The sequence below is a fragment of the Pelodiscus sinensis genome, chromosome 5 (assembly GCF_052426305.1).
Source record: "Pelodiscus sinensis isolate ZL-2025 chromosome 5, ASM5242630v1, whole genome shotgun sequence".
Lineage (NCBI taxonomy): Eukaryota > Metazoa > Chordata > Testudines > Trionychidae > Pelodiscus > Pelodiscus sinensis.
Genome location: NC_143056.1, coordinates 50938255 through 50965171, shown reverse-complemented (window position 1 = coordinate 50965171; position 26917 = coordinate 50938255). Strand labels below are relative to the sequence as shown.

At 41.0% G+C, this 26917-nt stretch overlaps 1 protein-coding gene across 13 annotated transcripts in view; it reads right to left on the bottom strand.

Annotated features, from left to right (window-relative positions):
- The window catches only part of HEATR5A (HEAT repeat containing 5A), a 125651-nt gene that overhangs the window by 54391 nt on the left and 44343 nt on the right, over positions 1-26917 (bottom strand). For all 13 annotated transcript variants that reach the window (XM_075926962.2, XM_075926964.2, XM_075926967.2 and 10 more), the window contains 8 exons: positions 24241-24352; positions 23165-23317; positions 19001-19100; positions 16678-16787; positions 12656-12819; positions 10908-11083; positions 8468-8573; positions 4936-5126 (listed from right to left, as the gene is read on the bottom strand). In XM_075926962.2, the coding sequence (XP_075783077.2) occupies positions 4936-5126; positions 8468-8573; positions 10908-11083; positions 12656-12819; positions 16678-16787; positions 19001-19100; positions 23165-23317; positions 24241-24352 (1112 nt within the window). The remainder of the gene's footprint in view (positions 1-4935; positions 5127-8467; positions 8574-10907; positions 11084-12655; positions 12820-16677; positions 16788-19000; positions 19101-23164; positions 23318-24240; positions 24353-26917) is intronic.

Below are 26917 nucleotides of genomic sequence, written 5' to 3'. Positions count from 1 at the left end.
ACTGTCCTTATGTGGCTCCATTTTGTTGTTAATTATTAGCCAGATTTTCAATTTGAGACTGTTGACAACATTGTCATTACCCTGTAGTCTGCTGAATCACTCCAAAAGTCCCTTCAGCTGCTTTCCAGCCAACCCATCTTCTCAAATATGCTTTAATACTCTGATAAGCATTTCTTTTTAAACTAGAAAATTTTAAGTAGTATCCTAAATAGCCACCCCTACACTAGTATGTTAGAATGACTATACCTGAAAAAAAGGCCTTTTACCTTGTTGTTTGAAAAAAATGGAAAGAGACCTAATTTGTCACATTTTTTTATTTGTACATTGGATAGCACCTTTAATAGTCTAGCCGTTATATTATATGGTATTCTTTTTGGACAAAGAATCAGTGTGCCTTGTGTGGGCATCTGAAGCTATTATGAAGACATTTTTCACGTATGAATGACCATTTTGTAGCAACAAATCTCTATTTTATTTCTTCAAACACAGTGGCTAGCAGTGCATGTAGGAGCTCAAAATGTCTCAGGAAAATATAAGCAGGATTAAATGCTTACATCACTCCTTTAGAATGCTCATTTTGTGCTACAGTGTAAGCGATACAGTAGCATAAAACCATATTAAACCAAATGAAATTTTTTGCCTGATAGGTACTTTCAGAGTGTGATCACACACTGATTTTTGTTATTTTTAGGTGTCAAAGATGAACACAGATTTCTCCTGAATTACACTGCTGACTAGCTGCTGCAAGGTCTGGAATAGGGACTTAACTAGTTAGCACTGCTGCATTTTTCCAATAAAAGTAGCATAAAATTCTCTCACTTGCCCAACTCAATGTTCTGCTCTTATTACTCTAACAAAATGTCATTTGATGTCCCAATTAACAAAGAAACCTATTTTCAGTATTTTACAATGAGAACAAATCCTTTCCATCTTGCTCCTCAACAAATTGGTTTACATGTTAATGTAGAAGAATTATCTGCTTTCAATACTTAACTCTGAGCAGTTATTGCTTCCTTCTATTTAAGGCATATTGTGTCCAAAAAAGTCTCACACTATTAGAAATCAATATAACGTAATCACTGGCTGAGACAGAATATACCTGTGTTCACATCTTATACCCTATTATAATTTGCTCATCTATCCTATCTTGACAAAATCCAAGAAACAGCAAGGCATTTCCTTTTTTTCAAAGGTTGATTGTTGCCTTGCTCCCAGCTGTAAATGTGTCTCAGAGGGAAGCTAGAATTATGAAAAGAAGAGGCAAAGGCCCCCAGACACCTCTCTCTCCTTTTTGCCCAACATATTCACTGCACCTGAAGACACAAATGAAGCAGATGTTAGACTCTGAGGGAGGAGTCTCATCTAAAACTCAGTAATCTGCTCAAACACATATAGTTTGTTAAGTGAGGCACAATCAGTTTTTCATCTTTATTTTACTTGAAACCCTTTCTGACTTTTATGCCTCTTGCTTGTACACGCTTAACATCTCTGTGCTTAAAAGATTTGTTTTATTTTTCTCTCTAATCCACTCTGTTTAAGTGTCTGGGTAATTCCATTTGGGGTACCAACTTGTGTGCATATTTTTCTCTTACAGGAATAATGGAATCAATGTCATTTTATTGCCTAGAAGATTAGGGTTGCCAGATACTTTTACAAAAAAAAAAAAAAACCTGAACATGGCAGGAAAAAAAAATCCCCACACTCCCCGCTGCTCCTGTCCGAGAGAAACAGAAGATACCGGACATTTTCTTTCTTTTTTTTTTTTTTTACTGGACAGGGACCAGAAATAATAGATTGTCTAGGTGAAAACCAGACACCTGGCAACCCTATAGACGAGGGCTAGGCAGTACCAGACATACATTTCTGGGTGAAAGACTGGGAGAGTACTGGTCATCTTTAAGGCTGGTAAGAGCCAAGGCGTGGCTGGCTGCCCGCAGCACAGACATAGCTGGGAGCGAGTTACATGCTAGAAGCTGTTTGAGCACACTCCAGGCTTGAGGCTACAGCAGCAAGGTACTGCAAAAGGTTACCCCCCTCCGCCCCGCCCAATTACAGGATAGGGATGATACAGCTTATCATTGGTATGGACTGAACCCCCTGGTATATCACACCACCTTTACATTAGATAGTGTTGAAACAGATACAATCAGTACTGTGAAAACTGAAAAATAAGACTGAGCTAGCTAGTCTTGCAGAGGACCACATTAGATGCTCTTCCCAGAAATTTTAGAGTCTAACAAACCAAGACATTTAATCAGTTCCAACCCATTCCCATCTTCAGCATCAATGACCATTTGTTCCACTCCACTAACCATCTCCTTTTCTCCAGCCACTAATTGTGTCATTCACCATCCTTGTCTTTTAGGTTTCTAGTCACTTCTGGAACTCTCTTACTTTCCTTCAATATGTAGAACAAAAACCTATATATTCTCATAATCAGTATGTTCTTATTTATTTTTCATAGCACTCATTATATGCTAGGCATTCTCCAAACACATTAAGACATTCCCTGTGCTAGAAGACTCCAAATCCAAGCTTTTCCTTTCAACTTTACAACAAATAAAGTTTCCATTTCAGACTGAAATCGGAGCCTAAATATTTCTATCATCAAAGCAAAAAAATGAAAGTGTTTAAAAATGTTGATATCTCCATGTAAACTCTTTCAAATGACAAAGAAATTTAAAATGAAGAAGTCCAAGAAAAAACCTTTGGTTTAAAAAATATATTTTTCTCAGCCACATCCAACCATATCATACAATAAAACAGATTTTATAAATGCATGTATTTCAAAATTATTTGAAGTGCAGTTATCATGAAACTAGGTAAAAATAGTTTGCCAGAAAGTTTTAGTTTATTTTTCCTTATTATTTCAGAAATCTCACAAATGTTAAAACCACTTCTCTAAATAAATTACCTTCAAATAGTTTGTAGTTTTTAAAAACTTGATAAACCTTAGTTGATGTTTAATAAAAACATGTTGACAGAAAATAATCTCTATATTTTATCCTTACAAATTTAATTTTTTACAAGTTTACCTTAGAATCACAGAGCTGGAAGAGACCTCAGGAGGTCATCCCAGACAGGGCTTTGTCAAGCCGAGACTTAAAAACCTCTAGGGATGGAGATTCCACCACCTCCCTAGGTAACCCATTCCAGTGCTTCACCACCCTCCTAGTGAAATAGTTTTTCCTAATAGCCAACTGTGACGGGGTGGAGCAACCCCGTCACTTGTTAACGCCGCCCGGGGCAGCCAGCAGGGAGTCAGCGAGCGCGGCGGGCCGCCCGGCTCTGGGAGGTCTGAGCGAGGGGGGAGGGGCACGTCATCACGCGGCACCTGGGCACGCCATCGGTGACGTCACGGATGCGACGATGGAGGGGGAGGGGGGAACCCGGAAGAGAGGGGAGAGAATAAAAGGCGCGGAAGCGGCCAGAGCAGGGGGATCGGAACCGGAGGAATCCGGAGGCAAGGACAGAGGGGAGGTGAACGAGAGGCCCGGGCAAGGGGGAGGCGAAGGAGGCAAGGAGCCCGCGGGGACTAGAGGGTGATTGGCGCGGCCAACGGCAGGCGGAGTGGAGCAGGGCCCAGGGCGGGCTGTGGAACCCGGGAGCAGGTGTGTTTGGGGTTAACAACCCCCCTGCTACCACTGAGAGTCGCACTCTCAGTGTTAGGGCCCTGGGTCGGGGTCCGGAGAGAGGGCGGGCCCGGACCCCCCACTCCGCCCGGGAAGCTCAGAGCTGGGCGGCAGTCTATGCAAATCTGACTATCAACAGGTCGGGGCGTCTGACCACGCCCCCACCCCGTGACACCAACCTAGACCTCTCCCACTGTAACTTGAGCCCATTGCTCCTTGTTCTGCCATCCCTCACTACTGTGAACAGCCTTTCTCCATTCTCTTTGGTACCTCCCTTCAGGAAGTTGAAGGCTGCTATCAAATCCCCCCTCACTCTTCTCTTCTGAAGACTAAACAAACCCAAATCCCTCAGTCTCTCCTCATAGGTCATGAGCTCCAGCAAGCTGTATAAAGGCCCCTGCAGCACCTAAGCTCTGTGGTAGGGCTGAGCTGGGAGAATGAACACACAGGGAGGCCTCCACAGCTCTTCCATGTTGTCTCCATGTCATCACTGAATAAGTCAACATGGAAAGCGTTTTCATCCACAGCTCAGAGTAGCAGTATGGCAGAAGCTTCATGGAGATGAATGCTGTGGCCCTGAGTTTGAATATGGATTTCACCTACATAGTCTCCCTCAAACAGCAGAGTTACGAATTGATGGGTCAATTACACACTTTACTTGGAACCAGAAGTACACAATTATGCAGCAACAGCATTGATGCCCCCTCACCAAAGTAAATGCAATACTGTGTTAAACAAAAAACTACTAAAAAAAGAGAAAAGTTTAAAAAGATTTGACAAAGTAAGGAAACTGCTTCTGTGCTTGTTTCATTTAACTTAAAGATGTATAAAAGTTGCATTTTTCTTCTGCATAAATCAGCAAAGCTGTATTAAGTCAATGTTCACCTATAAATTTCTGAAAGAACAACCACAGCATTTTGTTTAGCATTAAAAAATATTTCAGAGTTACAAACAACCTCCATTCCTGAGGTTTTCATAATTCGGGAGGTTCTACTGTATTAAAAAAGGTGCAGCAGCCTGTTTTCAAGTTCTGTATTTAGATTTAGCTTAAAAAAACTTGCATGGATACTTCTCTTTTCTTTTTTCAGTAACAGGCATTTTTACTGCATGAGATGCACAATCTATGTGCATACATGTGGCAATGCTTTTGCTATAATTTGAAAAGCATCTGTGGTTGAATCTGGGATAAGGTACTTTTATATTAATTAGTTTACTTTAAAATATTACAGATATTGAGCTTGCAAGATTTGTATAAACCTGAGCAAATGACAGCTTAATACAAACATTTTTAAAAATGACTTACTTGTCAAAACTAACTTGGGCCAATCCAGCAGTGAAGGCACTGTCAGCAACCACTTGTGCTAGTCTGGCCAGAGATTCTGCAGCAGCACATCTTAACAGTGGGTTACTGCTTTCCAAAGCACCCATTATTAAAGTCAGTGCAGGTCTTCTCACTTCTTCTGGACCTAAACTTCCCTTGCAGCTAGCCAAGTGCTAAAAATAAATTTAACATTTTAATTGGCACGACTTGCCTAATAAAGTACATTTTTCCTTTTAAAATCTTATATGACTCAGCAAATAAAAACATACATACATAAACATTATATCTGGTTTTCTCTTGAGCACACACTATTTAATATCATTCAAATGTGGGGCAACTATATTTGTACCCCTTTTTTTTTGGAACTCGCACATGAATGGCCTCAAGGGAAGTACAGTAAAACTCCAATTGTCCGGCACTCCCAATAGTCCGGCACCAACTGGAACCCCGAAGTGCTCTGGCCAGCCAGACAATCGGAGCTACTCGGCCCCCGGATTTCCCAAGTCCGCCGCTGATCAGTTTCAGCTGCTTTGCCCCAGGGCTTCCCCAAGTCCACTGCTGCTGAAACTGACCAGCGGCAGACTTGGGGAAGCCAGGGGCAGAGCAGCTGGGGTGCTGCCAGGTTGGTCCCGCAGCGTTGCCCTCACCCACGTTGCGCCGTTCCCCGCTGACCCCATGCTCCACCCCAGATCCCTCATAACCCCCCTTCCGGTACTCCGGCTTATCTAACAATCCAACACCCCTTGGGTCCTAAAGGTACCGGATTATCGGAAGTTTCCTGTATAGTACACACACAATATAGACAAGGAATGACACTTGCACCATTTCAAAAAGAATACTGATAAAATAAATAATGGAAGGGCTTTTCAGCTGGAGTAGTCTGCAGTAAGTGCTTATAGCAGAAAACCTGGGAAAGAACATTAGGATGAAAAGAATATAAGGAAAATAAAAAACAGATTTTAAAAATTCTAATGAGAGCGCATGCATATGATTAAGACTGATGGACAGCATATGACGATGACACTAAAATTCATTCAAACAGCGTGCAATGAAAAAAGGTATTGTGAAATTTCACACTGACTGGGACCTGGCTATATTATAAGATGGGTGATACTCTGCAATTCTTCCAACAGAGCTGCATTCCAATAATAGTGTAGCTAGATGGATCCAGGAATAAATCTACCTGGTAGCCTATTTAAAGTGTGCCATAGAACTATGTAAAGTGTTTGCCAGGAGACCAGCCTAAGCTGAAACCTGATCACATTCAGATTGAAAAGAACAAAAGAAAGTTATTCACCTGTGCAGTAACTGACATTCTTTGAGATGAGTGTCCCTGTGGGTACTCCACTGTTGGTGTCAATGCATCCCTGCACCATCGATCGGAGGCTTTTATACCAGCATCCTCAAGGGCCGCTCAGGCGCAATGCCTGACTCACATGTCTTCAGCACTCTGATATCGTGCATGTGTGCCTCCCTAGCTCCAGTTCCTTCTCTACAATTGAGACCACACTAAAACTCTAAGAGGGCTGGCAGTGTAGCATAGGCACACTCATCTTAAAGAACATCAATTATACATGAAAATCTAGTACTGTGTTTGAGGGTGAAAGGGGTGATTTTTAGTAGACATTTTACCACACTGGTAGGTTTTCTCAGAATGTCATAACCATTTGCACTGGCAATATTGGTTGACTGGTCCTTCTGACTCCTCAGTTCTGTACTGGCATCTACCTCCAGCTCCACACTCATTTCCAGTTTCCTTCCTCATAGAGCACCCACCTTCCTTCTCTTCTTTAGTGTTGCTATCTACACTGCCTGACAGCCAAGGTTATTAGGCCTACTCCCACAGTTTCCAGCTGTGTCCCGCAACACAGGGTGTTTCTAGAGTTCTGCCATTGAAAAATGTTTTAGTGGATAGGCATACTAAAGGACTGGTTCCATCATCCCTATTCATTTCTCCACAGGACACTCCAAATAGGAAGATGCCTCCATTGGAAGCATGCTACAGAGTTACTCCAGGTGCCAGAGGGAAAAAGCAAGATCCCTGAATCCTTACCAAGAGTCCAAACTAGCACTTGATGCATTTAGGCTTTACCTGCACACAATGGCTGAAAATGGGAATCTAGATGCAAAGGACTCCAAAATTATTACGGAGATTTTTTGTCCTGAGTGTCAGGCTGGGACAGTCATAGTCTAACTGTCTAACTTATTTGGAGTCAGTAAGAAAATGGTCCCTAAGTCATGAAGGTGTTTGTTTAGTTTTTGCCTTCCCCTGGAGGATGAGGCATCAGTGGCTTGATGGTTTGACCAAAAAATAAGTGGTAGATTTTTTTTATTACTTTAAAGTTACACATTCAACTTTAAGTTTTTAAATCAAGATTTGATGTCTTCAGTAACTCAGCCAGAGGTTATGAGCCTATTACAGGAGTGAGCAGGTAAAGTTCTATGGCCTGCAATGTGAAGCAGGTAAGACTAGCTGGTCACAATGGTCCCTTCAGACCTGAAAGTTTGTGAGATGAAGGGATCCCCTACTGCAAGATTTTTTCCTCTGGTATAATAAAGCACTACTAACTCCTTTTCAAAGTGAAGTATAAACCTTGCCCTCCATTACTAAGTGGGTATTGGAAGTGTTAAGGATTCCTCCCCCTTTCATCGTGGGAGGAAAAAAGTGTCATTGAGATAGCTCCTTCAATGACAGGGAAAATGCCAAACACACTCACTCCACTGAGAAAGGAGAAGGAGGAAACATGCAAAACACCACTTCCACAAAAAAAGATAATCTTCTGTTGGGAGACAGGAAAAGGAAGCTACAGACTTAGCAATAAGGACACAATAGATAGGATATAAGGAGAGGAAAAAAACAGATCAATGGAAAGGATGACGACTACAAAGAAAACATGGGAAAAGAAAGAGATGTTGAAAAGACAACCTTAATGAAAAATTCAGGGGGGCAAAAAGGGAAGAAGATATTCCCTGCCCCAAGATAAAATCAGAGTAAAGAAAATTAAAGATGAGAAATCACTAGACAACGAGAAAAGAAATACGTCTTGGTTAGACTTAACATTTAGACAAACATCTGTACTAATTGAAAGAAAGCCAAAGGGAAGAATGAAAGTTAAGAGATGGATAGAAACAAGGAAATGGGAATAAAAAAAATGAAGGAAGGCAGAACAAAGAAAGAGAGTCATGTACATTCTAGATTACTTTATTATACTTCTGGTTTAATATTTTACTTGTATGGCAAGAGGGCAGATAGGAAATAAGGGAAGGTCCAACTGTGATTCCCAGGGGCTTAAGGTGACATTCTTCAAGAAAATGTGAGTCTGAGAGGCTTCTAGGGATGTGGGCTCCAGCAATAGTTTATTTTTCAAATTTGAAGACTGATCCTCACATTGGTTGATAAATCAAAGCTGGTTACTGGAAAGTATTACAGAAATGTTTCCATGATATTCACTTAAACTGAAATGACATCAAGTTTTAGCAATAAAAGCAATATTTATGAAAGGAGGAGTTTTACCTTCAGAAAACTAGAAAATGCTGATATGATATTTAGTTGTACTGTCTGCTGTCGTAATCCTTTTGTTTGTTTTATGGAAGCCAACAGTTTTTCTAACACTTGGAACCTTAAATCAAAGAAGAAAAAATATTGGTCAAGCTATATTTTAAAAACATCAAACAAAATCTTTAGATTATAAAAGCATTTGAATAGCAAATGCAATATTCGAAGCCTCAAGTAACTTCCAATATCCTACAATCACCACACAGCGGCGACTTCTCATCAACTAATTTATGTGTCAATTGTCTAAGGTCAGCAGGGAAGCATTTGAATACAGATTCATGTCATTTATTTTGTAGATAAAAGGAATATTATCCACTCTAGAATATTAGTCTGTACATTGTACGTATTTCAAGACAAGGACTTCAGTATTTTGGAAACACATGTTTACTTTTTTACAAGGCCTTGTACATGCATAGAACAGCAACACAATGCTACAGACAGATCCGAGGAAGTGACAAAATCTAAAAGGGAGCTTTAGAGGACTACATCTCCAGCAAAACAAATTAAGATAGAACTGTTTTTCTAAGTTGCTTTTCTGAAGTAATATTCTAAAGGTTTTCTCTTATTCCTTTCCCATCACAATATTTTCTCATTTAATTTGCTACATTCTCCTTTATGCACAGAGATTCCTTTCTTGCCTCTGCTTGACATATCTGCCCACAAGATTTTTTGTACTTGATATCAGCACATTTATATCTACTAACCTTACATACTTTTTTGTCTTTTCTTCTATAAGAGGCTATTTATTTATAGATCATCTTTCAGTACCTGATTACCAAGGAGAATGGTATAGATTTTATAGAGCACATAATCATAAGCAGTTATCTGTAACTACCAGTGGAGGTCATGAGAAACAGATAAAGGAAAAACAAGACAAAAATAGTTAGGAGGAAAAAAAAAAAGAGAAGAGATTAGGTAGGTAACTGGCTACTCAATAAACACTGCCTTACTGGCATGCTTACCAAGGTAACCCCTTAACCAGTGCCAGCTCAGCCAGAGCAGCCCCCACCCTTACAGCAGCACCCAGGCAGGGTGTGCATGTGTGCTCAGGTTGGGCAAAGTGCTGATTAACAGTGGGACCCACCCAGGTGGAGAGTAGGGGGAGAAGGGAGCACTCCAGCTCAGCGGGCCCACTTTGCTGTGCTGTGGATCAGGGTCTGTTCTAGAGGCCCCCCTGTGGTGCAATTGGCCGTTGAACCAGTTAACATTTTAAGCTGCATTTTACATCCCTAGAAGAAATACCAGATATGCTGAAAAGAGCAAAACATAGAAAAGTAAAGTCAGTGAAGCAAGAATAAGAAGAGAGAAGGTGACAGCAGTACAGGAATATACTTTGTGGAATAATATAGTAATTGTGTGAGAAAGGATATATGTAAATAAGTATTTGGGGATGGTGTGGACAAGGAAAGACAATGAAAAATTTTGTTTCTTTCTACACAAAATAATGCATTAAGTGGTTGATTATTGATTAGTACCGCTGTGGCTCTGCATTTAAAGTGTCTTAGGAGCCAAGCAAGCAGGCAGCCCGGCTCAGTTCTGGCTCATGCTGGGTACGGGAGCTCAGACCCCTGCCTCCAGACAGGAGCTGCCCGGGGACTATAGAATAGTCAACTAACCAATAAGAATTCATGAGGTTATTCGACTATTCAATTAACCAATATTTAACATTCTAGTTGCAAGCAACTATTTTAGGATATATATTCTGCTTATTTTAGACTTTTCAAACTATTTTTCTCATTACTTTTCTAATTACTGTCTTAAAATATTTTTAGCCTGTCATTGTCAAGAAGGATAGTGGATTATTTTACTGTGACTTTTCATCCCTTTTTTCCTCATGTTCAAGAGCTCTCGTAACAATTAATATGCAATACAATCCTCTCAAAACAAATTTAACATTTATCTGGAAAAATGACTGTTAATCTAAAGTGGTCAGAATTAAGAGACTACTACTAAGCAAAGAAAGAAAAAGGCATTAAGAACCAAAGACATTTTATAATACTTTCTCTGTTAATTAATCATGGATGGAAAACTTATTAACACTATATCTCATTCATGTGTTATTTAATTCTAACACTGAGTACCATTCTCGTACCTGAAGAACACTGTAAAGTTGAAAGCTTGCCTCCTTCACCAAAAGAAGATGCTCTTATAAAAATATACCTTGTCTATTGAATATAAACGGTCCATTTTACTGATCCTTCTCATCAATAATTAAAAGGCTAAAATTTTCAGACTGTATATAGATTTATGTCCAAAAGTTTTTTTAGCTCATAAAAATTTCCTTCACAATTCATATCATCTATATTCAAGAATCTTTAGTCTATATTTTCCATAAGATTGTAAACATAGTGACTCTAAGTTCTGTCTAATGAATGCTGAATTTAAGTAAATACTTTACCTTTGAGATTCTGCCACATGGGAAAATATAACTCCAAAGAGACGGACTGCAGCACTGATAACAGACAGTGTGGGAGGCAGAGGTTTAGGCACTGAATCACCTTCTTCAGCTTTCTCATAAATTGAGTAAGGGTCATACTCCAGGCTTCCTCCAGCTATATTGCTACCTAAGAGGAGCTACAAAGGGAGAAATATGACAGGCACACTTCCTGGTCAAGGCACAAATCACTGCTGATCCTACTGTTAACCAGTGTTTCCACAAACATTTTCTATACTTGGGCACATTGAAATTTCTAATGTGCAACACTAATATTGAGGTAGTATGTGAATGTGCACCAATACAAACAAAACACACCCACATATATTAAGCAGTCCATATATGTGGAAGACAATATATTAAAATAAGACACCTGTGTCTAGTTGCTATGAGGTACCCTTAGTGGCTACAAAGGTTCTGTAAAAGGATAGGGAATTAGCCTTCTTGCATTCGAGGAAGAGTAGAAGACCCAGAACAAATTAACACATGGCTTCAGGACTTAAAGACAGGTGCATGTTTCAAAGAGCTTGCACATAAGGTTTCATCCTACAAAACTAGCATCACACCTAGTACTTGCTACTTCTGACTCCTCTAAGAGCCAGAGCTCAACCACATAGCAAAGATCTGGCCTTAATACAGTATAATTTACCATGTATTACAGGCAGTCCCCAGGTTACGTACAAGATAGGGACTGTAGGTTTGTTCTTAAGTTGAATTTGTATGTAAGTCGGAACTGGTACATACTGTAGGGGAAACACTAGCCAAACATTTCTCCAGAGCTCAGTTTTATTCTCCCACACTTCACTTCCCTCAGTCCTTTATTCTCAAGCTGAGGTGTCTGCTGAGAAAAGCCGCTCCGCGTCTCCCTGGTCTGCTGGGGGGAGAGGGGGGGGCTAGCTTCGCATCTCCCTGGTCTGCTGGGGGGAAGCAGCTAGTACGGGGTTGCCTCACCCCGTTTGTAAGTAGGGATCCGATGTAAGTCGGATCCATGTAACCGGGGGACTGCCTGTAATTAGTAACACAAGATTTTTAAAAAATCATTAAGATAAGAGTGTTAGATGTCTGCATCACTCCAAAAAATCTGTTAAAAAAACCTCTCTTATCTGAAGCCATTTACACCTATGTAAACTTAGTAAACACACACGCACACACACACCATGCAATCTGCTTTCCCCCCCTTCCTCCAATTCAGCCTAATAGAGAGTACTGCAACAAGTGAGGGTACCCCAAACAAACTGTCCTCTGCCTCCACCGCACTGCACAGATTCCAGCACCCACTCACTCCCTCTTTCCCCCACCTACCCATGCCATCAACCCTTTACCTCCCCCTTCCCAGCCCAGCAGGGTTGAAGAGACTGCTGGGTTTCTGCCTCTATCTCTTTCTCTGTCTCTCCCTCTCTCCTCCAGCAGACTGGACTCTCCAAACTCCCCTCCCTCTAACTTCGCCACAAGTCAGTTAATTAATGACTCCCTCCCTTCCCAGCCCCAGTCATTCCCTTCTTATCTTGTCTGCTTTTCTACCCTGGGAGGTCTTCAGTTCAGCACGCAGCAGCATTTAGCTGCTGTTTATAGAAGCAGCCACCCATGCTGGTCATTAGGGTTCACTGCCTGCATAGGGAGCTTTGAACCTCTGAGCAGGGCTCAGAAAATAGCTGCGCATCTTAAGAGGGAATTTTGCTGTTAAGTAATTTTTATAACAATACTACAAATACCTGCTCTTCAATAAATCTGTGGTCAGTCTCCTGCAAGAAAGGGCCAAGTAAAAGAAGATCGTCCTGGTGACAGAGAGGTGGAAGTAAAAATGTAGAGGCTGCCATCTGGTTATCAGTGGCAGTGAAGTCAGCAACTAGCTCCTTGAGAATAGCACAAAAGCTTCCTGCAAATATTAGGAACAAAGAAAATACCTTTTATTCAAATTAGTGATTAAGTACATAGGGCAGGATAGGACTTAACTTGAATACACAGCAGGGCTTAACTCGAAATAAGCTATGCAAATTGAGCTACATCAATTGTGTGGTTTATTTTGAAATAGCTTATTTAGAAATTGGAAGCATCTACACAGCACTTATTTCAAAACAGAGTACTCTTTCTCCAACTTTCCTTACTCCTCATACAATAAGGGTTACAGGAGTCAGTAAGAAGTCCTCAAGCTTGACAGTATTTTGAAATAACTGCCTGCTGCGTAGATGCGGACTAAGTTATTTTGAAATAATGCTAGTTCTTTCATAATAACATTCCTATGTAGACGTATCCTTATAGTCTTGCAGTTTTGTGACCAAGGCATTGATACAGAAAAGATAATTTACAATCCACTAAGGGGCTGTGCCCCCTGCTCTCTATGCTCAACATCATCTACTCTCTTTGACCTAGGCTTATCGGGTGGTTGAGTCAACTACTCACATTCCACTCCCTTACCAAGAGGGGGGGAAGCAGGAGGCCAGTTTCCCCCAGCACCATCTCCGGGATACTCCCTGCCCCCACCCTGCGCTACTGCCTCTGATACAGCTCCCCAACACTGGCTTCTCTTTCCCTAGCTTGCTGCGTCTGATACAGGGTGTTTTAGCTTTTATATAAGGCTTAATGCAATAAAATGGGTCCTTCTCAAGTGTCTTCAAACCACTATTCTTCAATACAAATTACTTGGTGGGCAACAGAACAGTTAGCCAGCCTTGTGTAGATAGGAGAAATTGTGTTTGTCTATCAGTTTTCTAGAGATGACTGCCAAGTGAGGGTCAGATACATTACATGTCAAAATATAAATTGAAATATTTGGGAATCAGATGTTAAAATACCCTATACTGACTGGGAGGAGAAAATCAATAAAGAAAATACAACAATGGAAAAAGGAAGAGCAGTGGGTAGGAGAATGGACATTAAGAGGACAGAATGAGGCAGGTGATACTGGTAGTACAATTGTAAAAAATTAAGACAAATTAGATGTCTTCAAACCACCAGGATCTGACAAAATGCATCCTAGAATACTCAAGGAGCTAACTGAAGAGATAGTTGAGCCGTTAGCTATCATATCTGAAAAGTCATGGAAAATGGGAGAAAGTCCAGAAGACTGGAAAAGGGCAAATATAGTACCCATCTATAAAAAGGGAAATAAGGACAACCTAGGGAATGAGACCCTTAACTACTGTACCCGGAAAGATAACGGAGCAAGTAATTAAGCAATCAATTTGAAAACATCTATAAGACCATAATCAGCATGTCAAACCAACCTGGTAGCTTTCTATGATAGGGAAACAAGCCTTGTAGACAGGAATGAACTGGTAGACGTGGTATATCTTGACTTTTGTAAAGGTTTTGCTACTGTCTCTCATGACCGTCTCAAACAAACTAGGGAAATACAACCAAGATGGAGTTACTATAAAGCAGGTGCAAAACTGCAAGTCACACTGGAAAGGTATAATGAGTGGGGTCCCACAGGGATCACTTCTTGGTCCGATTCTGTTCAATATCTTCATCAATGATTCAGATAATGGAATAGAACGTACACTTACAAAATTTGCAGACGATACCAAGCTGACCAGGGTTACATGTGCTTTGAAAAACAGAATTAAAATTCAACATGATCTGGACAAACTGAAGAAATGGCCTGAACTAAACAGGATGACATTCTATAAGAACAAATGCAAAGTACTCCATTTAGAAAAGGGACCTAAGTCATAATGGACCACAAGCTAAATATGAGTCAACAGTATAACACTGTTGCACAAAAAGCAAACATCACTCTGGGATATATTAGCAAGAGTGTTGTAAGCAAAACACAAGGAGTAATTCTTCTGCTCTACTGCGTGCTGATCAAGCCTCAACTGGAATACTGCATCCAGTTCTGGTCCCTACATTTCAGAAAAGATGTGGACAAAGTGGAGAAAGTCCACAGAAGACCTACAAATTGGATCGAAGGTCTATAAAAAGTGACATATAAGGAAGAGAGAAAAAAACACTGTATTTTTAGGATGGAGAAGAGAAGTATGAGAGGGGACATAATAGCTTTCAAATACCTAAGCAGTTGTTATAAAAAAGAGGTTAAGAAAATTATTGTTCTTAACCTCTGAGGACAGGACAAGAAGCAATGGTCCTAAATTGCAGCAAGGTAGGAAAAAGATGAGAACATGAGGAAAAACTTCCTAACTCTTAGGAAGGTTAAGCACTGGAACAAATTGCATAGGGAAGTTGTGGAATCTCCATCATTGGATATTTTCTGACATCAGGTTAGAACAACACCTCTCAGGAACAGCCTCAATGATATTTAGTCCTGCCAAGAGTGCAAGGAACTGGACTTGGCCTCTCAAGGTCCCTTCCAGTCCTATGATTCTACTCGATATCTTAAATGTAGTCCCATATTATTGGGTTCCAAATGAATGAACAACTTCAGGACAACAACTGTCAGAAAGAATTACTTACATATATTTATTCTGCAGGAGCTCAAGACTTAATAAGTATCATGTTGTTTGCAGCGTTTTCAGCAATGCGACTACTGACTTTGTTAGTTATAAACTGTTGCAACATGAATGTGAGATGAGCACTGTTTTGTATCACTCAATTCAGGCCTAAACGTGTCAGATTCTATTATACTGATTATTTTTCGATTGAATTAAATAATCTCCAAATATTACAATGAAAAATACAAATTGTAATACTTTAAAGTTTTGCTCAACTAAAAATAAGAGAAATAAGTAGCTAATTTTTTGTCTCTTAAACTCACTCAGAATTGTGTATTATACCATGTCTCCAGCTATATGCTAGAGGTGATGATGATTTATCCTGGTAAAAGTTTGGTTAATTGTTACCGCTCGATGGTGCAGATTTTATTAGGATGAGAAATCCCTTCATGATTTTCAGGCCACAACAAAACTCAGATGAGAGGCTGATGAATGCTCCCCTCTGCCGTAGAGAATTATTCTATTCTCCAGCTCTCAGCTGCCAAACACAGCAGCTCTACCTTCCAAGTTACTAAATGAGTATTATAATGAAATGTGTACTTTCCACCCATAGTTATGCTGCAAACTAACCTAATGGCAATAACAAAAAACCAATCCCCGCAACACACACACAACCAAAATAATTCAAAGACAAAATTTTTAAATGAATTGACCAAAAATCAGCAGTCTAGTATTAAGCTATTCAAATTATTATTCACCTTTAAAGATCAAGCTAATATGCTGCTCGTTTCATCTTGCTATGGAAGAGTCAGCCTGTTTTAAGAATTAGCTACTACACATATGAGATAAAATTTAGGTCCAGCAATCTGTAGGGCCCAGATTAGTATACTGTAATGTAACGGTCTAGTCATATGATTCAAAGTAAATTCTATCTATTGTAACAGATTGTGCGATTGGTTTGTACTGCAATTATTTCTCCTGGCTTTATTTTACTTTCTAATGAGTCCTATTGTAGTGAATGAACTCTAATATTAAATTAAAATTACAAAGATTGCCTATCTTCAATTCTAGAAATTCATGACACATTTCTAGCTTCCTAATAGAAGGAAAAAGTGATAATATTTAAAGTGTATTGCAACTAAGAAACTCAACACCAGAGTGGCTTCCATGTAATTCCACGAACTATCAACATGGAAAATAATAAAATGGGCATTTCAGAAAGAAAAATGCAAATAAATGTTGCTAACTGTACATCTGTTATTAAGTGAAAACTCACAAATAAGTGGGTTTTTTTTGTTTGTTTTTTTGCTCAAAACTATATCTCTTGGTAAGAAAATACATACCTTCATAAGTCTTTGCAGGCAATAAAGCTAATAATTCATAAAGTCTGTGCCTGTATATCACTGATGGTGTTTTTAAAGCATTTCCATACATTTTATGTATTGAAGGGAGCCTTAAAAATATACAGAAAACATAACATACATTAAAGGGAGATCAAGTGTTATATAACAATTTGCAGTTACTGATTTGCTTCAATTTGTATTCACCACCCTTCAAGCTACATACATTACAGATGCTGCCTAATTTGCATACCAACAAACATTTTACATTTCTAGTAATTCTCAAAACTTTCATTTCCTATTCCCAAACTGTATTTTATGCATCCATGTAGAAACATAAAAAGCTTTTATATTATCTTGTACTTTACATGCCTTTCTTTTACAGTTAACTTTTTTTTAGTTTTGTCCCACTATGGTTTAGTTTATATCCAAAAGATATTAGACAACGTTCAAAAGTGACAGAATAGTTAAAATACTGAAAACAAAGGATGGGAAGGAATAACTTGGATGTTGAACAACAGCCTAAATACAAGAAGTGTCCATTTATAAACCACTTCTGTCTCTATTTATTATTAATTTTGTGCCCTGTATTTGTTTATGAAATGGAACCAATGCACACATAAATACAGTCCGCGTATCATATATATAGTAGCCCAGTGTCTGTGAGTCTGTTACGCTGAAATGTTGGCTGTTCCCTCTGGGTGGCCCATGATGCATGGGGAGTGCGGGACCCAAACGGCTTCTTGCGCCGCTTGCTCACCCACGGCGGCCCGGCTGAGCGGCCCAGAAGTCAGCCAAGTGTCATGGCGGGAGGCAAAGGGGGGCGGGGCAATGACGTGTGGCATGACAGCGACTCCAGGCCCTGCTCCCTGGCCATGAATGTCACTGCCCCGCCGCCCTTCACCTCCTGCCGTGGCGCTCGGCTGACTTCTGCAGTGCTCAGCCAGGCCGCCGTGTGGGAGCAAGTGGCGCAAGCAACCGTTTGGGCTCCGCACCCTTCATGCAGCACAAGGAGTGCGGCGCCCAACCAACCATTTGGGCTCTGCGGCCCCCCGAGTGAGAGGCAGGAGGGGGAGGAGAAGAGAAAAAGAGAGACAAAGATAGAGGCAGGAGGCGGAGAAGAGCTGAAAGAGAGAGAGGGGGAGGCAGTAGGAGGAGGAGAGAGAGAGACGGGGCGAGAGACCGGAGGCTCAGGAGAGAAGACCGACGTGGAGGAAAGACCTGAAAATCCCGTCTTATGATGGGCTAATTGGCTAGTGTATATAGAAAGCACACAAAAATGCTATCAAGATTTGTGCATGAATAGGAAAGTATCACCACTATTGTTGTACTTGATCAAAAACTACAAAAAATAAAAATTCTGCAGAAAAACATAGTGTCATAATAAAATTAACAAAAGAAAACTGATTTCACATTTTGTTTCTTAGCATGACATGAAACACCCAAGACACAAGGCTTGTCTTTAGAGTCCTGCACATAGATCCAAAATTTGTATCCACTTCTAATCTGCAAAAATGTTCCTCAGATATCTGCACATTCGTAGGGCTCGACTTGTCTTTGTTACAACAGTTATCTTGAGTAACTGAAGCTAGCCTAACTTGAGTGAGAACATGAGACCACAAGAAGAAACACTCAAGCTACACAGAGAGATTTGATATTAGCATTTGAGTAACTGGACTAGCCACTGAAGAGTAATTGTAGTTTGAGTTGCTACATCCCCACAGCATTATTAGCTCCAGCATCAGCTGTACTGAATTTCAACTGGTATGTAACTCTACAGTCCTAACCCTCACCCATGGTGGGCCAACTACCTTGATCTTAAAACAGCAGGTAACATGAGCTAGAAATTAGTGTACGCATATAGTAGATTTGGGGGCAAAACTTAAGTTATGACTTGAGCTACCAGTGCAGTAAAGGCAAGCCCAAAGTACTGTACCAGTTTATTTGGATCATGGTTGTAGGGTTTATATTCTGTAAAATCAGAGGTGGGCAAAAGGGCTTCCGCAGGCCGGAACCAGCCCACCAAGCGGGTTGATCCAGCCTGAGGAGGCCCTGCCACTCCCCCGCCCCCAGGCCAATTAGGGCCTTGCGGCGGGGAAGCCCAGAAGCATCCTGGCCCTGCCCCTTCCGTTTTAAGCCCCACTCCTTCCGGAACGGCCCCCGGCTAAAAATTATTGCCCACCCCTGTGTAAGACACTACCTTTAAAGTCTACTCATTTGTCTCAACAATCCATTATATCAGGAACATACCAGAGGAATATTTTACTGTAGTTTTAAACATAAAATTACATCTTACTTTTATTTAAAAATGTAATGATTCACTTACTGTGTCAATAAATCAACAGCACATGGGAGGGGAGGAAGTAATCTTTGAATAACTTCATCAGTAAGAAGACCACCACAATAGGAAACAAAGGTTTTGATAGCTAGAAAAAGAAATGGATTGTAACTTAATAAAATGTATTTAACTGAAAATTACATCTAATTATGTCACTGCTCATTTCAAAATAAAACAGAGAAAATATCGAAAGCATTATTGACCTAAGATTTTAATGACAAATAGAAAAATTACTGATTAAAATGGAAAATGGCACATTTTCAGCACCTTTACAAGTCTGTAGAAAAATTACTGATTAAAATGGAAAACGGCACATTTTCAGCACCTTTACAAGTCTGTATAAACTGCATAGGAGAGATTATAGCTGAAAAACCTTTTCTAAGGTAGACAAGGTCTTAGGTTTCCAACTGTTGAAATCACTTTAGAAAATTCTTCTCTATTATACCTCCATCAAATTGGACGAGAGAGAGAAAGATGTCCAACATACTAGTATTTATTTTAAGATTTGTAAACAGCTTCTGCCCATGTCCCAGTGTATCAGCAAAACTTCTAATTCATGACTGAGCGCCATCATTTTTCAATATTTAATATTTTTAGTTATTTTAATTGAAGCAAAGCTTCTAATAAGGTAAACTGACCAATATGCTGTTGTTCTGGGAAAACATTTAAAATAATTCAATAACACACACCTCCCAGGCTATGTCTGTGTTTTATAGCTTCATCTTGCACATTTCCAAGATCTCTCTTCTCTCTGCCCATACGGCAAAAAATCTTGTCCTAATCAGATCATCTCATGGGTTGACTTCCGTTATCCTCTGTGACCTTGATGTCTAAAACCTTGTTCTCCTTGAAGTTCATTTAAAATGCAGTCACAAAGATAATCTTCCTGGCCTGTAATTTTGACTACATCAGCATTCTCTTCTCTGTAAGTCCTTCCCTCCACTGCCTCCTTTTCCCATTCTATCAAACACAAACTTCTTGACATCAATTTCTAAGTTTAGTCCTAACTAGCACTTGAACCAGTCTGAAAAAAAAAGAGGGGAGGAAGGGGAGCTGTTCAGCAATTAATTCTGTCCTCCCAGTCCCCATCAGTTCTGCTCCTTCGAGTCCCCAATCTGTTCATCTCTATATCTGTTTTGCCCTCTGCAGAACCAAAGGGTATGTTTAGACTACATGGCTCCGTCGACGGGGCCATGTAGGTGAGTTTACTAGACATAGGAAAATGAACCGGAGATTTAAATAATCGCCGCTTCATTTACATCAAAATGGCCGCCGCGCTGTGCCGATCAGCCGTTTGGCGGCACAGCGGGGCAGTCTGGACGCGCCACAGTCAACAAGGGAAGCCTTTGTCGACCACTCCGGTAAACCTCATTTAATGAGGCATACCGGAGCATTCGACAAAGGCTTCCCTTGTCGACCATGTCACGTCCAGACTGCCCTGCTGTGCCACCAAACAGCTGATCGGCACAGCGCAGTGGCCATTTTGATGTAAATGAAGTGGCGATTATTTAAATCGCCGGTTCATTTTCCTATGTCTAGTAAACTCACCTACATGGCCCCGTCGATGGAACCATGTAGTTTAGACATACCGTAAATGTCCTTGCGCCCAGCCTCACCACCTCTTTCTTTAGATGTGGGGTTTTTCACCCCCACTTGCCAGGTCTATGCAAGCCTACAGTTGGATCCCCTGTCTTCATTCCCTGGAAGGCTGGATGTTGCCCAGAGAGAGCAAGAGAAGAAGCAGAGATGCGATCCCAACACTCATCAGAGGAAGAAGTGAAGAGGAAAGAAGGAATAGAGCTGCTATGAGCCACTGGGCTCTTTCTGTTCCTGCTCTACCTTCCCATAAAAATGGTGATGGGTTGTAAGGCAAAGTGAGTGGGGGAGGGAGAAGCTCTGCTTCCTTCTTCTTCCTCCCAGGAGGTGGGCAAGTGGGAAAAGAAGCCGAACAGATGGTATTAAAAATGTGTACTCTCATCAATACAAGCTTCTCTCAGAAATTATAGATCCTAGGTATGCAGCTTATTTTGACCTGCTACACAGTTAAGCCTGAGTCCAAATCTACCCATTCAACTTCTTACTTACTAGAAGACTTACCTGGCATTGCTCAGATCCTTAAGTCAATTTTCATTTTTTTGGAAAATAGAATGAAAATACACATGCTTCATTTAAATCAGGGATTCCCAAACTTTTTAACACAGGGACCAGTAACATTCATTTGCATATTTGCATATTCATTAAGCAAAAGATGAATATTCAAATACGTTGTTTCTGGTCCTCCCAAAGCCCCCAGTGCCAGTTTTAGCAAAGCTTTTGATACGGTCACCCACGATATACTTGCCAGCAAGTTATAGGAACATGGATTGGATAAATGGACTATAAGATGGATAGAAAGTTGGCTAGTCCAGGGTTTCCCAAACTTTTTACTTTAGTCGGAACCCGTTTTTTTTCAGTACTGTTTTTTGCAGCTCAAAAATATAAACGCATATAAAAAAAGAATTAAAAATGAATAAGTTTTCAGTGTTTCACCCGGCTGCATCCTCCGCCCAGCCTGGGTCAGGGCTTCGGGGACCCGGCGCCGCATGGGCACTCCAGGAGGCAGGAGCAGGAGCAGATTGGGGGTAGGGTATCTGTCTAGCAGGTAGGGTGCAAGGAGGAGTAAGGTTGCCAGGTGTCCGGTTTTGTACCAGACAGTCCAGTATTTGAGGCTGCTTCCCAGTGGCCGGTTTCTTTCTCTTTCACACACTCACACTCACACACACCTCTCCTCCCAGCCTGGCCCAGCCCAACCCGCTCCCCACCAGGCAGCCATGCTGAGGTCTGGTATTTTTTTCCCATAGTTTGGAAAACACTGATTTAAATCATTGCTCTGGGGTAAGGCTGGGGATGAGGTGTTCAGTATTCAGGTTGCCCTGGGGAGAGAGAACAACCACAGCCCTCTCTCATTGCAGTATCTTGTGGTCAGGTGAAATGCATCTCTCCATGGCTGCTGAAGCTCCCTTTGGTACAGCCCATGGAAGGAATCATGTCCCCCAGCTGGGGCAGGTCCAGGTTCATTTGCCTCCTGGGCACCCTAGCCAGAGTGAAGAATGCAGCGAACTGTGCATTTTCCCCTCGCTCCCTGACAAAGGGAAACATCTAATATGTCCCATCCAAATTGTTGGGGGGTGTGTGTAAATGGCTCCTGGGAGTGGGAAGCTCAGGGTTGGGGCAGTCCTAAATGGGGGGAGTGCCCCCATCTGGTCCCTTTCATTGGCCTGGTAATTCTGTCTCTTCAGTATGGTTTTATGAGAAGCAATCCCACTCCAGGCACATCCCATTTTCCTGGCACAACCAAACCCTGATATTACTTTAAGTTATGGTAAGAGGAAGCTGTACACCAAATTTTGTGGTCCTAGCTCTTATCTTTTAGGAGGAGTTTTTGAACACAGATGGATGGATGGACAGATGGACAGACTCACTCGCTCACAGACAAACTCCCTCCAATATAGAGTAGATAATAAACACCTGTTATTTATCATTCATTGCTTTGGCTCCGTTGCCAATCCTCAGTTATCCAACTTATCCCCTTTTCTGACAAGCACTTGCCTTGTTTTTTCCCCATGACTTTCAAAACGAAGAGGTTCCCAATCAAAATCTAAATAACCACCACCAAATTCTTCCTCAAATCTACCTATTTGGTCATGCATATAGAAAACAGTAACAGGAAAGCAGGTAGATAGGTGGTGATTTTGTGAACCCTTCTACTCCCTAAGAAGTGTAACTCCCACCCCTACCTCCATGTTATATTTGTTACCCCAACTTCCCCACCCCACATTTATCTGATCCACTTATTATATCTTGTCTTGTAGAACATAAGCTATTTAAGAGACTGTCATTTATCAAGCATTTGCACAATACCTAGGATAGGAGGTCATTCGGCATAAATAAAAATAATAAAAATGGAGTTATTACACAGGTGGTTTTGGAAAAAACATATCAGGATGAAAAATACCTACACCAGGATGGTTACCAACATAATCATACGCCCACGGAAGCATAATCTGTAATGGAGTTAATTGAAAACAAGCATACATTCTGCATCAATGTTATTCTTTCTGTTGTTTGAAGGACAAATACTAAAAAAGAAAAAATGCACTAAACTTTGCTTACCACAGAGAGCACCAGAACGGCCTTCCAACGTTACTTGCCAGGTAAATGAATCTCCCCGATTCCTCTCCGTTTCCAGATCTTTAGAAGATAGTGGAAAGACACACTTCCACAGTAAAAGCATTCTTGGAAGATAGTGCTGGACAACTGCAGGACCTGTAAGTTTTAAAAACTGTCAACTACAAATCTGAGGAACTCTAAAGGTAAATTATATTAAATCATCATATCTGTGTTCTAAAAGGTCTGTTCCCCCATCCATCCTTACATTATTCCTTAACCTACTGCCACTATGCCCTATTTTGTACAGAACATGTCACTGCTACTGTTAAAGTTGCATAACCCAAATATATTATAAACCTGTTATTCAGCTATACACAAAACTTGTCATATAGGGACTCACATGAGGAGCACATAAAAGAGACAAACATTAATTTGGTGTGATGTTCAAAAATGCAATGTTTCTGAGCACAGATTGGTATACAGAAATTGCTCATCAAAGCGAAATATAGGATTGATGGGCACAAACAACAGGTTCAAATGCTGAAAGCTGGGCAGGAGGAACATGGAAATGAAGACAAAAAGGGTTTGAAGTGTGATTTAAACATCAGGGTCAATACTATGACAATATTAAATATGGTTAGAGTTTAATAACACTTCACATGCCTGGCAAATTCAGTGAGGACATGATATTTCCTTCCTTTTGTTTTTATCTTGATATCCTTCTCATCTCATGCTGACACATATTATACCAAACAATTCTAACCATTTGCAGTCAAGACATAAGATTTTATTAGACTAATCTTGCAAATAATATTTCATATTTAAATAGTACTGGTCCAATCCTGCCATTGTTCTGAAGGCAGATCTCCCTCTGTGTTAATGGTTAAGTTTTATGGTAACAAACAAAGTTATTATGCACTTCTTATCAGAGATTTAAAATTATGTTAATAATTTTAGGATTATTTTTACTAAGAAATATTGAAGGCAAGTGAAGGACAACAGGTATTGAAGTTAGTCATATGCATTTCTTTTAAAAGTACTTCAATTTAGCTGTGTGTGTACTTTTAGAAACCTATTACCTAATGTCATTAGGGAAGATATCAACAGCCATCCAGCCTGTGTTCGTTGTACTGAAATGCGACTATTCTGAGAAGCAGAACACAATAAATCCTCTGCTACTGTCATGATTACCTATTCAAAATTTGAAAAACAAAGAGCATCACTACCTCTATAATGGTACACATAAATCACATACACCTTAAAGAAACAATGGAAATCATTATTTTCAACAACTGAGAGCCTGATTTGGCCTTCAATGAAGTTCTGTGCACTTTTTCCTACTGATTTCAATGGGAAGAGTTTGTGTCTTTAAAACCTTAGGCAAACATTAATAACAAAGCCTTATGCGGAACATAAGCCCAAAGAGACATGCTATAAGACTGAACTATTCAATAGGTACGTTGACCTGGTGTATAAGCAGATTGAGACACGCCCCCACCCCCACATCAGCCCCATGTGCAAGAACAAAAATTCAAATGCTATCTTTATCCCATTTCTGTAGGAGCCATAGTGCCTCCCTATTCACAGGGAGTCTCTTCCCTACATCTTGGGCTGAGATTAGTACTGCAATTGAGGGGGAATAGTCCTTTTAAAACCCCCACCCCAATTATACTGAATCACCAATGGAAAGAAACAAAAATTAACAATGCCTAGCATGACGGGGTCCTGGTCTGTGACTAGGTTCCTAGGTGCAATGGGAATATGAACAACAAATAAATGCAAAGCCATGGGACTAGTACTCTTCCTGCTTACGCTCCATTTAAGAGCTGTAATTCCCCCACCCCTGTATCAAGAGACATTTTTAGCACTGTTATTTAGTCCACTATCTGCAAGGTACTCTCCAAACCCTAACAAAATTAAATTCCTTCTCTCTGAGGCGATCACAGTCTAACAACAGGCAAGCAGACAGGGATCATGGAAGGGGGAACAACAAGCAATTTATATGCAATATATGTGCATATAAATTAGCTTGACTTACAACAGGCAACATGGCCAAAATGGAGCCTTTACAAAGGAAATAAATATGATCGGGACAGAGACCCTGCAAATGAGCCCAGAGGGGATTGCATGAAGGTAGTACTCAGAGGCTACATGAGATTCTGACAAACAAATGGACAAGGCACATCTCCATAACAGCCTCTTGTCACCAAGAGGGAATCACTCTAAGCCCAGTAGGAAAAGCTGAATGAAGACAGGGCTTTGGTAGTGCTCAGTGTTAATCCAGACAGAGGACAGTAGTGCAGCTCTCAGAGTTCAGCAGGCATAGAAGCTGCTATTAAATAATTTTTTCCATCTCTAGAAATACCTAATCATAGTTTAATGTCCCTGAGAAAGATGGCTTTTTGTTGCTATACTCCAGCAGGCTGTCAAATCTCATGGGCTGTGTCTAGACTGCATCCCTTTTCCGTAAAAGGGATGCAAATCAGACACATCGCAATTGCAAATGAAGCGTGGATTTAAATCCCCCCTACACGCTTCATTTGCATAAACATGGCTGCCGCTTTTTTCCGGCTCAGGAGCTTTGCTGGAAAAAAGCTCCAGTCTAGACGCGGATCTTTCGGAAAATAAAGCCTTTTCCGAAAGATCCCTTATTCCTCTTAAAAAAAGGAATAAGGGATCTTTCGGAAAAGGCTTTATTTTCCGAAAGATCCCCGTCTAGACTGGCGCTTTTTTCCGGCAAAGCTCCTGAGCCAGAAAAAAGTGGCAGCCATGTTTATGCAAATGAAGTGGGGGGGGGATTTAAATCCCCGCTTCATTTGCAATTGCTATGTGTCTAATTTGCATCCCTTTTACGGAAAAGGGATGCAGTCTAGACACAGCCATCAGGTAAAAAGAATTGCTTAATAGTTAGGCACTAACCTACAACTTTGGAAATCTATGTTCACGTCCCTGCTCTGCCTCATATTTCCTCTGGTACCCTGGGCAAGTGACTTGGATTCACTATGCCTCAGCCCGCAAACATACAACGGGAAAAACAGCACTTCCTTATCTCTTATTCTTAATCAAATACATGAAATATTGTGTAGTACAATCTATGGTAATGGGGGAGTCATAATACCTTTCACCAGTGGTCTCCAACCTTCTTAAGCATGAGATCACTTTTTGAATTGAAGTGCAATCCAGGATCCACCTCAAACCCAAATATCCTTGCCCACCTTCTCCCCACACCTTCTGCAAGACCCTGTCCCTGGCTCGTTCCACCCTCCCCTCCTCCCTCATCCTCACTTTTATCAGGCTAGGGGCAGACAGTTGAAGTGCAGGGGAGGGGGATGCAGGCTCTGATCTTGGGCTAAAGGATTTGGAGTGCAGGAGGAGCTCTGAGCTGAGCCTGAGGCAGGGAGTTGAGGTGTAGGAGGGGATTCAGGGAGCAGGCTCTGGGAAGTAGTTTGGAGGCAGTGGGACTCAGAGCTAGGGCCAGTGTTTGGGGTGCAGGAGAAGTTCAGAACTGGGCCCAGGGTTCTGAATGTGGGCTCCACTTACCACAGGTAGGTTCTGGGAGGTACAATGGGACTAAGGTAGGCTCACCCCTGCCCTGGCCCTGCACCACTCCCAAAAGCAGCCCGCAAACTCTCTCCATCATTGCCCCCCATGCTCTGTGGAGGTGGGGTACAGGGTGGAGGGAGGGGCACCATGACATCAGCACCCCCTCTTCTACTTCCTCTGCCCTGCACAGGAAGCAGGAGACTCCTGGAGGTA